We start from the raw sequence: 15014 nt of genomic DNA on the forward strand, positions 1-15014 counted from the left end.
TTCCAGTTTCCTGCAGTCTGCCGAAAGGACCTCCCACCTTTTTCCTACCGATACAGACCAGAATTCATGGCTATTCATCCTCACCCCTCAGCTCTCTGCGATCCACCTTGGTGACATCCTTGACCTTAACAGCAGGGAGATAACATACCAACCTGGAGTCTGATCCACAGCCTCCGAAAGGCCTCAGTTGTTGCCTTAACTATTGAATCCTCTGTCCCAATGGCTTTCCTGACTTTGGAGAATCAACGTTTTGGGCATACGTCCTTCATCAAGAATGAGGCTTGTGGGCTGGGGGCCCCCTAATTGAGAAGGACTTTGGGAGATTATTCGTAGGAAATCAACCTTTGTTCAGGGAATGATTTTTTTTTTACAGTCTTCATGCAAAGAAAATCCATTTGATAGAAAATCCAGTCCAGCTGGAGTAACTGCTCCCCCCCGGCCTCGGAAAGGACCGAAGCCAGCACGGCCTCCAGCTCCCGGCCATGGCTTCCCATTGATTAAGCGCAAGGTGAGTGTAAGAACTTTGACCTCCTGCCGGACGTGAATCTTTTTGTTCAATTGCTTGCAGTTGTACTGATTTTTCTGATGTATGATGCTGAACAGGCCGAGCTGTGTTTCTGTGCAATCCCGGTACCCACTCTGTCTGCTGGTGTATGTGGGGTCTCTCTCACTGCCGACATTAACATCCTGTCCCTGTTAGCTGCTGGTCAATCTGCTTTCTACCTGAATCAGCCGAGTCCTCACTTCACTTCTTGTGCCTTGCTCAGTCTCCTTGTTCTCGCTCTCTTTGTACACTGCCTCCACCTCACAATCTTGCTCACCATCCCTGACTCCCCACTTGTGCACCATCTTGTGTGAGGGAGCAGGAGCTGTTATTACACTCACTGATAGTGCCTTGAGTGTGAAAGCGAGTTGTTACCATGCTTGCTGATTGTGCCATGTAAATGTTTAACCTGTTACCACACTCCCTGTTCTGCCACGTGTGGTTGCCTTGTTATAACACTTGCTGATTATCTGAGAGTATATAGAGAGAGCTGCTATCACATTTACTGATTGTCATCTGTGCTGCTCTCTCACTCAGACTGACTTATCACCTGATTAAACAGTAGGATGTTGAAATTGAGCCGGCCTGTTTGGGCAGTATTGCTTTCACCTCAGAAGTGAGCACACCATGAGTGCAGTGTCTGGCAATCATTTGAAAATATAATTCAATTCTACAAATGATCCAAGGCAAATGGACTCTGTGTGCCTGAATCTGTACCTTGAATATACAGATTGAGGATCATTCATACTTCTCCCCTTCTGTGCTGATATATTGTATTTATTTTTGAAAGGATTGCAATTTCTCAATAGCTTTATGTTCTGACTACTGTGATTTATTTTTTAGGTGCATGCAGATCAATATATTCCCGAGGAGAATATCCAGGGAGAGTTGGAACAACTAGAACAGAATCTGGATGAACTGGAACATCGTGGGGTTGCACTAGAGGAGAAACTGCGCAGCTGTGAAAATGGTGAGTTCAGCAGAAGCTCCTTAGACTAGGAAAGTGAGAATTAGCTGACAGTGTAAGGACTAGGGGCCTAGACTTCAGGGTTTGAGCTAAGTTGCAGGGGGGTATGAGGAATAACTTTATACAGAGTGAATGGTAGTCAGCTTGGAGCCCAGTGCCCACGAGGTGGAAGTGGAGAAAATCCATGATTTCAGAAGGACCTTGGACGGGCACTTGAGGCAAATAAACTTGTCGGGTAATCGGGTAAAATAGAGTGTGAACACTGGAAGGATTGGCGTATGGAGAGCACAGACTCTATAGGCTGAATGGTAGTTTCCCTGTGCCCTGATGCAGTGACACTGTAGGGTAAGTCAGTCTGAGCTTAGTTGTGCCATTCTGTTAAACTGTGGCAGTCTCACATCTCACTTTTGGCTCTATAACCTTTAATACCCTTACACAACTAAATCAGCCTTGTTATGAAATTTTCTCATGGTTCCTAGAGTCAACAACTTTTCGTAAGAGAGAATTCCAGATTTCCACTACAGTATTTTTGGCTTCATTAATGCAGACAGCATTCTAAACTTGTTTGATAGGAGCAGAGTACAAGAGCAGGAAGTTTGTGATGCCCTTGATAGGATACTGCTGAGAGCTCAACTCAAGTATTGTGTGCAATTAGAGATGTATAGCACAGAAACAGACTCTTTGGTCCAACTCATTCATGCCAACCAGATATCCTAAATTAGAACATAGAACATTCCAGCGCAGTACAGGCCCTTCGGTCCTCGATGTTGTGCCGACAAGTGAAACCAATCTGAAGCCCAACTAACCTACACTATTCCATTCTCATCCATATGTTTATCCAATGCCCTTAATGTTGACAAGTCCACTACTGTTGCAGACAGGGCATTCCACGCCCTTTTGACTCCCTGAGTAAAGAACCTACCTCTGACGTCTGTCCTATATCTATCACCCCTCAATTTAAAGCTATGCCCCCTCGTGCTGGCCACCACCATCTCACTGTCCACCCTATATAATCCTCTGATCATTTTGTATGTCTCAATTAAGTAACCTCTTTACCTCTTTCTCTCTAACGAAAACAGTCTCCAGCCCCTCAGACGTCCCTCATTCCGGGCAACATCCTGGTAAATCTACTCTGAACCCTTTCCAATGCTTCCATATCCTTCCTCAAGTGCAGCCTCACCAGAATTTTGTACAGCTGCAGCATGACCTAGTGGCTCTGAAACTCAATCCTCTACCACTAAAAGCTCACACACCGTATGCCTTCTTAACGACCCCATCAATCTGGATGGCAGCCTTCAGGGATCTATGCACATGGACACCAAGATCATCTCAGCTCATCCACACTGTCCAGAATCTTACCATTAGTCCAGTACTCTGTATTCTTTTACTCCTTCCACAGTGAATCACCTCACACTTTTCTGCATTAAACTCCATTTTTCATCTCTCAGCCCAGCTCTGCAGCTTATCTATGTCCGTCTGTAACCTGCAACATCCTTTCACACTGTCCATAACTCCACTGACTTTAGTGTCATCCACAGATTTACTAATGCCCTTCTACACTGTCATCCGGGTAATTTATAAAATTGATAAACAGCAGTGGCCCCAAAACTTGTGGTATACCACTATTAACTGAACTCCAGGATGAACATTTCCCATCAACCACCCTCTGTCTTCTTTCAGCTAGCCACTTTCTGATCCAACCACTAAATCACCCTCAATCCCATGTATCCTTATTTTCTGCAATAGCCTACCGTGGGGAACCTTATCAAAGCTTTACTGAAATCCGTATCCACCACATCGACCACTTTACCCTCATCCACCTGTTTGGTCACCTTCTCAAAGATCTCAATAAGATTTGAGAGGCACACCCTACCCTTCACCAAACCGTGTTGACTATCCCTAATCGGATTATTCCTTTCCAGATGATTGTAAATCCTATCTCTTATAATCATTTCTGAAACTTTGCCCACAACTGAAGTAAGGCTCACTGGTTTACCATTACCAGGGTTGTCTCTATTCCCCTTCTTGAGCAAGGGGGCAACATTTGCCATCCTTCAGTCTTCCTGCCGACAATGATGACATAAAGATCAAAGCCATCGGCTCTGCAATCTCCTCCCTGGCTTCCCAGAGAATCCAAGGATAAATCCCATGCAACCCAGGGAACTTACCTATTTTCACACTTTCCAGAATTGCTAACACCTCCTATTCTCAGTATTCTCCTCGACAACATTGTTTTTTTCCTTTGTGAATACTGACAAAAAATATTCATTTAGCACAACTCCTATCTAGAACATCGAACGTAGAACAGTACAGCACAGAATAGGCCCTTCAGCCCACGATGTTGTGCCGACCACTGATCCTCATGTATGCACCCTCAAATTTCTGTGACCATATGTATGTCCAGGAGTCTCTTAAATGTCCCCAATGACCCTGCCTCCACAACTGCTGCTGGTAACTCGTTCCATGCTCTCACAACTCTCTGTGTAAAGAACCCGCCTCTGACATCCCCTCTATACTTTCCTCCAACCAGCTTAAAACTATGACCCCTCGTGTTAGTCATTTCTGCCCTGGGAAATAGTCTCTGGCTATCGACTCTATCTATGCCTCTCATTATTTTGTATACCTCAATTAGGTCCCCTCTTCTCCTCCTTTTCTCCAATGAAAAAAGTCCGAGGTCAGTCAACCTCTCCTCATAAGATAAGCCCTCCAGTCCAGGCAGCATCCTGGTAAACCTCCTCTGAACCCTCTCCAAAGCATCCACATCTTTCTTACAATAGGTCCAGAACTGGACGCAGTATTCCAAGTGCGGTCAAACCAAAGTTTTATAGAGCTGCAACAAGATCTCACGACTCTTAAACTCAATCCCCCTGTTAATGAAAGCCAAAACACCATATGCTTTCTTCACAACCGTGTCCACCTGGGTGGCCATTTTAAGGGATCTATGTACCTGCACACCAAGATCCCTCTGTTCCTCCACACTACCAAGAACCCTATCCTTAATCCTGTACTCAGCTTTCAGATTTGACCTTCCAAAATGCATCACCTCGCATTTATCCAGGTTGAACGCCATCTGTCTCCTCTCAGCCCATCTCTGCATCCTGTCAATGTCCCGCTGCAGCCTACAACAGCCCTCTATATACTGTCAACGACAACTCCAACCTTTGTGTCATCTGCAAACTTGCTGACCCATCCTTCAATCCCCTCATCCAAGTCATTAATAAAAATTACAAACAATAGAGGCCCAAGGACAGAGCCCTGTGGAACACCACTCACCACAGACTTCCAGGCAGAATATTTTCCTTCTACTACCACTCGCTGTCTTCTGTTGGCCAGCCAATTCTGTATCCAGACAGCTAAGTTCCCCTGTATCCCATTCCTCCTGACCTTCTGAATGAGCCTACCATGGGGAACCTTATCAAATGCCTTGCTGAAGTCCATATACACCACATCCACAGCTCGACCCTCATCAACTTTTCTAGTCACATCCTCAAAGAACTCAATAAGGTTTGTGAGGCATGACTTGCCCCTCACAAAGCCGTGTTGACTGCATTTAATCAAGCCTTGCTCTTCCAGATGGTCATAAATCCTATCCTGCAGAATCCTTTCTAACACCTTGCAGACGACAGACGTGAGACTTATGAACTCCACGCACAACTTCCCACTACTGTCCTCGACTGGCCCTAATCTTACCCTGGTCATTTCTTTATTCCTGATATACCTATTGAAAGCTTTAGGGTTTTCCTTGATCCTATCTGCTAACAAATTCTCATGTCCCCTCCTGGCTCTTTTTAGCTCTTTCTTTTGGTCTTTCCTGGCTAACTTGTCACTCTCAAGCGCCCAAACTGAGCCTTCACATCTCATCTTTACATAAGCCTCCTTCTTCCTCTTGACAAGAGATTCAACTTCTTTAGTAAACCATGGATCCCTTGCTTGACCACTTCCTCCCTGCCTGACAGGTACATACTTATCAAGGACACGCAGTAACTGATACTTGAACAAGCCCCACATTTGAACTGTGCCCGTCCCTTGCAGTTTCCTTCCCAATCCTATGCATCTTGAATCTTGCCTAATTGCATCATAATTGCCTTTCCTCCAGCTATAACTCTTGCCCTGCGGTATATATTCTATCACTAAAGTAAACGTAACTGAATTGTGGTAACGATCACTAAAGTGCTCACCTACCTCCATATCCAACACCTGGCCTGGTTCATTACCCAGTATCAAATTCAGTGTGGCCTTACCTCTTGTTGGCCTGTCTGCATGTGGCCCACATCCTTCTTGACCCTTCCTATTCATATGCCCATCCAGGTTTAAGGCCCCACACTATAGGGAAAGTGTGAACACTTGGAAGGGAGTACAGAGATGTTTCAAAGGATGGCTCCAGGGATCAGACCCTTCAGTAGTGAGGAAGGATTGAAGCAGTTAGGGCTGTTTTCTTTGTGAAGGAAAAGGCTAAGAAGAAATTTGGCAGAAATTTTTACAATGATGAGGCACTTGGTCGGAATGGATAAGGAAAAACTGTTCCCTTGTAAATGACTCAATAATCAAAGAGCACACTTTTAGAAGTCTTTGGAAAAAGAAGTAAATACAAGGTGAGGCAAAACTCTCAGTGAGTAGTTCAGCTCTGGAATGCATTGCCTGAAACTGTGGTGGAAGCACATTCAATCAAGGTATTCAAGTGAGCGAGGGATGATTATTTGATTAGATACAGAGTTATGTGGAAAAAACAGGAGATAGTTGGCAGGTTAAAATGAACAGTGAGCCAGTCCAAACATGATGGGCCAATGGCTCCCTCCTGCCACATGACCGTTTTATAATTCTTTGTGTGAAGAAATGGTTCCTTACATCATCGCTAACACATTACCTATAATTTGTAGGTTCCATTCCCTAGTTCTGGACCCTCCCCGTAGTGGAAATAGTTTCCCTCTGCTAATTTTATCAGCTCTTTTATCTTAAACAACAAATTAGACGACTCCTTAGTCTTCTCTTTGCAAAAGAATATGTGTCTCTTCAATGCAATCTGTCCCCATAATATAACCCTATTATCGTTCTGGTCAATTTGCATTGTTTTCCCTGTAAGACTCCCTTCCTAAAGTGTGTTGCTCAGAACTGTGAATGCGGTGGGATCTCAGAGGAGACTGACTTAGAAGACTGTCACATAATTTCCACCCCTTTCCACAGCAGCTTCTTGAGATTTAGATGCATATACCATTCACCTATTTTAAATAACAATTGAGTAGATTCCCTACAGTGTGGAAACAGGCCATTTGACCCTCCAAAGAATAACCCACCCAGATCCATTTCTCCTTGAATGCACCTAACACTATGAGCAATTCAGCATGGCCAATTCACCTGATCTGCACATCTTTGGACTGTGGGAGGAAACCAGAGCACCCGGAGAAAACCCACGCAGACACAGGGAGAACGTGCAAACTCCATGCAGCCAGTTGCCCTGAGGCTGGAATCGAACCTGGGACCCCTGGCTCTGTGAGGCAGCAGTGCTAACCACTGAGCCCCCTCAGGCATTGGCCTGAGGTGAGCAGCATATCAGAAAGACAAGGGGTGAGCCTGCAGCCAAAAGGGAACGAAGTAGATGGCATGCATGACCTACAAGTCCTGTTGCCCATGCCCCCCTGTAGGCTGAATCAGCATGAGGAGCCAAGAAAATAACACGTGCTTGCACTGATGTTAAGATCACTATGTATGGAATATGGTGACGACAGTAGTGCATGCATGGATACTTCCTGAAGCCTCTCACAGCCAAGTGACATCACCAGCCCCATCTGCACAAACACAGAGGCTGTTTGGCACTGAGTTTAATTATTTCAAAACAGGAAAAATGTACACATGTTCAGTAGGTTCAGCAGCATCTGTCAGAAAGAAACAATTTCAGGTCCAAGGCCGTTCTTCAAAACCTTCTCCACTTTTGGCTCCAGCGCATATTATTACAGAACCTGAAAACATTTTAAACTGCTTGGGAGGATTTAAACTAGTAAAGTGGGGGGGGTGGTGGGACCCAGGGAGATAGTGAGGAAAGAGATCGATCAGAGACAGGTACACCTGAGAACAAAAGTGAGTCAAACAGTCAGGGCAGGCAGGGACAAGGTGGGACTAATAAATTAAACTGCATTTATTTCAATGCAAGAGGTCTAACAGGGAAGGCAAATGAACTCAGGGCATGGTTAGGAACATGGGACTGGGATATCATAGCAATTACAGAAACATGGCTCAGGGATGGGCAGGACTGGCAGCTTAATGTTCCAGGATACAAATGCTACAGGAAGGATAGAAAGGGAGGCAACAGATGAGGGAGGGTAGCATTTTTGATAAGGGATAGCATTACAGCTGTGCTGAGGAAGAATATTCCCGGAAATACATCCAGGGAAGTTATTTGGGTGGAACTGAGAAATAAGAAAGGTTATGCCCAGCTTGTGTCAGGATGCTGTGATGCTTATACCCTTTAAGTTGAATTTATTTTGTGAAAGTGGGAGAATACAGGGAGGGAGGGAACACTAGCGTCTGGAGCCTGGACAATTGAGGGCATGGCCTCCAATTACTTAGCAATGGAAATGGGGAATGGAAAAGAAACCAGAGTTTGGAGCAGTGCAGAATTACCAGAGTTACCAGGGTTACCAGAGGTTACAAGAGTACTGTTCCTGAATAGTACGCTGTTCAGCTGGCTAAAGGAGAAGTTGTATCATTCACAGCTGAAGGCTGAGGGAGGGGTTGGGAAGCTGTCCTCGATCTGCCACATTGTGGGGAGGTGGCATCCCCTTAAGGAGGGAGGGGTAGGTGGGCCTGCTTCTAGGAAGGGAAACAGGTTTTGATACCTCTCCAGTCAGTGCTCATTTTCTGTTTCACCTGCACTCTTAGATGAAGATGAAGATGATCTCCTGGTTGATTGGTTCAAACTAATCCATGAGAAGCACATGCTGGTTCGCCGTGAGTCAGAGCTGGTTTACACGTGAGTTGCTGTGTTGGTTCATTTATTCTCTTCCCTTTACCATGTTTCAGCTCCTTGCGTCACAATAACCTTGTGCATGTTTGGATTGTCCTTAGTTTGGAAATACCAGCCGTTCCCATTCCCTAATATTTGATGGTGATGGGACATTGCTGAGGTGTCTCTGGCCTCGGGGTAGCTATGCGAAGGCAGAACAGAAAGGAAAGGCTGTCTGCAGGGACCCCTGTTGTTACCGCCTGTCAGTGTAACATCAGCTAATCCTCAGCCACCTCATTAAGAACATAGAACAGGACAGCATAGGAGCAGGACCTTCAGCCATGATATCTGAGCCGACCGTGATGCCATTCTAACCTAATTCCACCTGCTTGCACATATTCTGTATCCCTCTACTCCCTGCCTGTTCACGTGTCCATCGAAATGCCTCTTAAACATTGCTATCGTCTCTGTGTCTACCACTTCCCTGGCAGTGCATTCCAGACACCTATCGTCTTCTGTGTAAAAAACTTTGCACACATCCTTAAAACTTTCTTCCTCTCACCTTGACCTATTATTTGAAATTTCCCCTGAGAAAGCAAGTCTGACTATTCACCTTTTCCAAGCCTCTCATAATTTTATATACTTCTGTCAGGTCACCTTTCAGCCTCTGATTCTCTAGTGAAAACAATCCATGTTTGTCCCCCCTTCTTATAGCTATTACACTCCAATCTAGGCAGTATCCTAATAAACCTCTTTTGCACCCTGTCCAAAGCCTCCAGATCTTTCCGATCATGTGGCAACCAGAACTACACAGAATATTCCAAATGTGTTTGAACTAAAGTGTGGTTCAGCTGCATCATGACTTCATGTCTAGTTATACAGCACAGGTCCTTCAGTCCAACCCACCTGCGCCAACCAGATATCCTCAACTGATCTAGTCCCATTTGCCAGTATTTGGCCCATATCCCTCTAAACCCTTCCTAGTCAGGTACCCATCCAGATGCCTTTTAAATGTTGTTATTTTACCTACCACTTCCTGCTTTCCTCTGGCAGCTCGTTTCATACACACACCACCCTGTGTTCTGAGCTTGGTAGATCAATGACAAAGACTCCGCACATGTAAATAAAGGGTAAATTGGTGATGGGGTCCAGGCTTCTATAGAGTTATTTCACCGCCAATCAGAAAAAAGACCCTGCACAACTAGCTTCTGTGACCAAGCCAAGTTACCAACCCACCATGTACCCATGTGACTTAATCTTCTGGACCAGCCCACTATGACAGCATTTGTCAATTGCTTTAGTAAAGTCTATGTGGACAACATCCACTGCCTTACCCCCATCAATTGTCTTCATCTCTTGCTGAAAAACTCAATCAAATTTGTGAGACAAAGCCGTTTTTTCTCATGCTGTGCTGCACCCTGTGTGTAAGTTTAGAGTGTTTGTGCAAAGCTGTGTTTCCACCTGTGTTCCTCTGCAGCACAGCTAGATCAACTCGGACTGATGCAGTTTATCATCTGATTATGGTCTTTAAATGAAACAGAGTGATAGTGCCATTCCAGCCCTATGTTTCCTCCTTTGCTTCTCTTTCCCTTTACTCCCTTCCCCCTTTTCTTTGCTGTACTGCCTGCTCCTGTGTTTTGGCCCCAGGCTGTTGCTCTGCTCTGTAGTGGAGTTTTATATCAATGAGTTGTCCCAACCCCTAATCCACCACTGATGGGCCTGACCTGACCAGGCATGGGAGTCTCCAGGGATTGCACGGGTGGTGAGTGAATGAGGACAGTAACTGTTGGATAAAGTGCACTGCCATTTCCTAACCCTAATGGGTTAGTGAAGGAGTCTGGATAGATAACCTTCTCTATAGGAATCATTGTTGTTTAACTGGGGAGGCTGCCCCAGTCTGAAATCTGTTGCTGTACCGTGAACCCTGTCCTATCACACAGTTTCAAGCAGCAGAATTTGGAGGAACGGCAAGCTGACGTGGAGTATGAACTACGCTGTCTACTTAACAAACCGGGTGAGTTTTGGTTGCACAGTACACTCAGAGTTTAGCTTCCCCACTCAATTCCTTCAGGCTGCTCACTGCTTCACTTGTCCCTGTAGAGAAAGATTGGACCGATGAGGATCGAGCGCGAGAGGCAGAGTTGATGCAGGAGTTGATTACGGTCATCGAGCAAAGAAATGCCATCATCAACAGCCTGGATGAAGACCGGCAGCGGTAACCTATTCAGTATTTAGGGTCACACAAATAGAGAGTGCGGGAAACTCAACAGGTCTAACAGCACCTGTGGCAAGAGAAACAGTTCATGTTGCAAGTTCAGGATAGCTCCTCTTGAGGAGTGAAAAGGGCTGGAGAACAGTCGGTCTTCCTACTCTTAATAAAGGGGGAGGAGGAGCAAGTGAACCAGATTGAGGGGGAGGCCCAGAGTAGAAGACAAAGTGAGTATTAATCATGGTCAAGAAGAGATGGAGACATCATGTCGGTGTAAGACCATAAGTAATAAGTGAACGCAAAGCCAATGAAACACTGGTTTTGAAGGGTGGTGTAATTCAATCAAAATGGAGACCAGAATGTACCATGAAATTGTTGGAGTTCAGTACTAAAACCTTGAGGATATAAAGTGCTTAAGCAGAAAACAACATGTTCTTCAAGTTTGTATTGAGATTCCTCGAAGGATGCCCAGGGTGGAAATGTTCACATGACAGCAAGATGGTGTATAAAATAGCAAGCAACTGGAAGGTTAGTTATTCTTACTGACAGGAGGTTTTCCACAAAGTGGTCACCCAGTCTGTGTTCGGTCCTGCTGTGTAAAGGAGGCTGCATTGAAAGACGTACATCTAGACGCTGTGCTCGGGGCCTCAGTAAGGAGGTGAAAGGGCAAATGTTACATCTTCTCTGATTACATGGGAAGGTGCCTTGGGGGAGTGAGGAAGTGTTAGGAATGATGTAAGAGTGGAGCAGGATGTCACAGAGGGAACAGTCCCATGGAATGTTGACAGTGTTGGTGAGAAGGGGAGGTTGTGTTTGGCAGTGGTATCCTGCTGGAGGTGGTAGAAATGGCAGGGCATTATTCTTTGAGTGCAGAGACTACTGGGGTGGAAAATGAGGGCAAGAGGAATCCTAGCACTGATGTGGGAGGGTGGGGAAGAAATAAGGGCAGAACTGTGGGAGATGAGACCAACATGGCTCAAGGCTCTGGTATTGGCAAAGGAACGGTCCTCTGTTGAGGGAGAAGGACGACATTTCTGAGGCAACCCAGTGGAATGTGGGAGCAGATCAGATGCCATGGAGAAACTGGGAGGATGGAATGGAATCCTTGCAGGAAGCAGTGTGAAGGAGTGTAGTCGAGGTGACTGAGAGCCAATAGTGGACACCCTATCCCCAGAAATGGAAAGAGAAATCAAAGAAGGAAAGAGTCTGAGATGGATCAAGGGAAGATGAGAGAAATCACTACGATTAGGGTGCTGGAGTAGTAGGATAGTGGGTTACCAGCTTTCTGTCAGATTAACTGACCCAGGATATTGAGGTACAATCTTCCCATCTGAAGGTGATCAATACAGGATTGTCGAGTACATTGTAATTTTGTTTAACATAAGAGAGTGAAAACGATGAGTTAATTCTCATTCCTGTCTTACAGAGAGGAAGAGGAAGATAAATTGCTGGCAGCAATGATAAAAAACAAAGGTGAGGTATTTGCTCCAAATATAATTTACACACCACCACCTGTGGTCACTCAACTACACTGGCTTCTTGTTAAGAACATTGTAAAATTCCCTTCACTCATTTGCTGGCCCTGCCCATTCACCCCTAACCACCTGTAGTTCTGCAGAGCTCCAAAATACCTCTTTTCCTCTAATCTGACCTCTTGAGCATCTCTGATCTTTTTATTCTTCATCCCACCATAGGTGATCATGGTCTTGAACTCTTGAATGGCCTTTCTCAAAGTCACTGCCTCTATTCCTTCATTTAAGGTGTTTCTTAAAACCAACCTCTTTGGCTAAACATTTGGTCATCTGCCCAAATATCTCATGACCTGGTTTGGTGTCACTTTTTGTGCAATGGTTGACAGAAGTCTGTTAAACAATGTTTCACTACCTTAATGGCACCATTTAAATGCAAGATGTTATCATTTACACATAATATACATTGTAGTTTCTCCAGATCAGAATATTGGGACCATGTCATTCGGGATTTTGACATTTTCTGAATTTATAGAATAAGTTTAGAATGCCTAACTGGAAAATTTGACCGATAGAAATACAGAGGAACGTCGATTATTCGGCACTTGATTATCCGAATATCGGATTATCCGGCAAGATCGCAAGGTCCCGGTGCTTGGCTAAACTGTTACCCGGAATTCAAGTAACCAAATGAAATACTGTCAGCCCGTGTCCTTCGGATACTCGAGGTTCTTCTGTATTTATCTGAAGCATAAAACACAGAGGTATAGCAGGAATAAAAGAATGACTAAAGAAAGATTACGGCCAATCAAGGACAGTAGTGGGAAGTTGTGCGTGGAGCCCAAGGAGATAGGGGAAGCGCTAAATGAATATTTTTCATCAGTATTCACACTGGAAAAAGACAATGTTGTTGAGAATACTGAGATACAGGCTACTAGACTAGACACGATTAACATTCACAAGGAGGAGATATTAGCAATTCTGGAAAGTGTAAAAATAGATAAGTCCCCTGGGCCAGATGGGAAAGCCAGGGAGGAGATTGCAGAGCCTTTGGCTTTGATCTTTGATCTTTATGTCATCATTGTCTACAGGAATAGTGCCAGATGACTGGAGGATAACAAATGTCCCCTTGTTCAAGAAGGGGTGTGGGGACAACCCTGGTAATTATAGACCAATGAGCCTTACTTTGGTTGTGGGTAAAAGATTAAAAGAGATGGGATTTATAATCATCTAGAGAGGAATAATTTGATTAGGGATAGTCAACAAAGTTTTGTGAAGGGTAGGGCGTACCTCACAAACATTATTCAGTTCTTTGAGAAGGTGACCAAACAGGTGGATGAGGGTAAAGCGGTTGATGTGGTGTATATGGATTTCAGTAAGAAGTTTGATAAGGTTCCCCACGGTAGGCTCTTACACAAAATACAGAGGCATGGGATTGAGGGTGATTTAGTGGTTTGGATCAGAAGTTGGCTAGCTGAAAAAAAACAAAGGTTGATGGAAAATGTTCATCCTGGAGTTCGTTACTAGTGGTGTACCTCAAGGATCTGTTTTGGGGCCACTGCTGTTTGTCATTTTTATAAATGATCTGGATGAGGACATAGAAGGATGAGTTGGTAAATTTGCGATGACACTAAGGTCGGAGGAGTTATAGGTAGTGAGGAAGGATGTTGCAGGTTACAGAGGGACATAAATAAGCTGCAGAGCTGGGCTGAGAGGTGGCAAATAGAGTTTATTGTGGAAAAGTGTGAGGTGATTCACTTTGGAAGGAGCAACAGAAATAAAGAGTAACGGGCTAATGGTAGTGTAGATGAGCAAAGAGATCTCAGTGTCCATGTACATGTTGCCACCCAGGTTGATAGGTTTGTTAAGAAGGCATTTACGGGTGTGTTAGCTTTTATTGGTAGAGGGATTGAGTTTCGGAGCCATGAGGCCATGCTGCAGCTGTACAAAACTCTGGTGCGGCCGCATTTGGAGTATTGTGTACAGTTCTGTTCACCACATTATAGGAAGGATGTGGAAGTTTTGGAAAGGGTTCAGAGGCGATTTACTAGGATGTTTCCTGGTATGGAGGGAAGGTCTTATGAGGAAAGGTTGAGGGACTTGAGGTAGTCTTTGTTAGAGAGAAAGAGGTTGAGAGGTGACTTAATTGAGACATATAAGGTAATTAGAGGGTTAAATAGAGTGGACCGTGAGAGCCTTTTTCCTCGGATGCTTTTTCATTTTTCCTGCCAAAATGAATAACTTTTTCCCAAATTATATTGCATTGGCCAGATTTTTGCCCACTCATTCCATCGACATTAATCTAAAAGCTCCTACTGTCTTCACAACATCCTTTCCTACCTATCCTGCTGTCTTCTGCAAATTGCATCGCCACGTCCTTGCTTCTCTCATCTAAGTCACTGGTGTAAATTATAATATGCTGGGACCCCATCACAGACCCCTGCAGGACTCAACTCGTCACATCTCGCTGATCAGTCAAAGATCTACTTATGCATACTGTAATTTCTGCTCACGAGCCAATCTTCTACTTCTGCATCACGCGCTTTTGTTTTCTGCGGTAATTTTGATGTTACACCTTATCAAATGCCTTCTGGAAATATACTCTGGCACTCCCAGGCAATGTTAAAAGATGGAACATTAAACCCAGCTCTGTCTGCCCTCTGCTGACTGAAAGCTTCAAGTCTTCCCACTGCTCAGCATCATTATGTTAAATACACAAATAGTAATGTCACATCACTCTGTGGAGTACCCTGACCCATCTGGCTGGGATCTTCCATACCTGATTTCTGCCTGTGTCTAGTAATGGTTTTACGTTCATTTTAATACTGTGTTTTCTCTCGGGACTATCAAACAGTGTTTTGGATAATGGTACACAAAGGGGCACAGCA

At 44.6% G+C, this 15014-nt stretch overlaps 1 protein-coding gene across 2 annotated transcripts in view; it reads left to right on the top strand.

The window, feature by feature from the left end:
* The window catches only part of micall1a (MICAL-like 1a), a 92887-nt gene that overhangs the window by 74118 nt on the left and 3755 nt on the right, over positions 1-15014 (top strand). For both annotated transcript variants that reach the window (XM_072588416.1, XM_072588417.1), the window contains exons 10-15: positions 374-508; positions 1388-1514; positions 8385-8475; positions 10389-10462; positions 10549-10663; positions 12084-12130. In XM_072588416.1, coding sequence (XP_072444517.1) covers positions 374-508; positions 1388-1514; positions 8385-8475; positions 10389-10462; positions 10549-10663; positions 12084-12130 — 589 coding nt within the window. The remainder of the gene's footprint in view (positions 1-373; positions 509-1387; positions 1515-8384; positions 8476-10388; positions 10463-10548; positions 10664-12083; positions 12131-15014) is intronic.

This window comes from Chiloscyllium punctatum, chromosome 18 (genome assembly GCF_047496795.1).
Source record: "Chiloscyllium punctatum isolate Juve2018m chromosome 18, sChiPun1.3, whole genome shotgun sequence".
In the NCBI taxonomy this organism is placed as follows: Eukaryota; Metazoa; Chordata; class Chondrichthyes; order Orectolobiformes; family Hemiscylliidae; genus Chiloscyllium; species Chiloscyllium punctatum.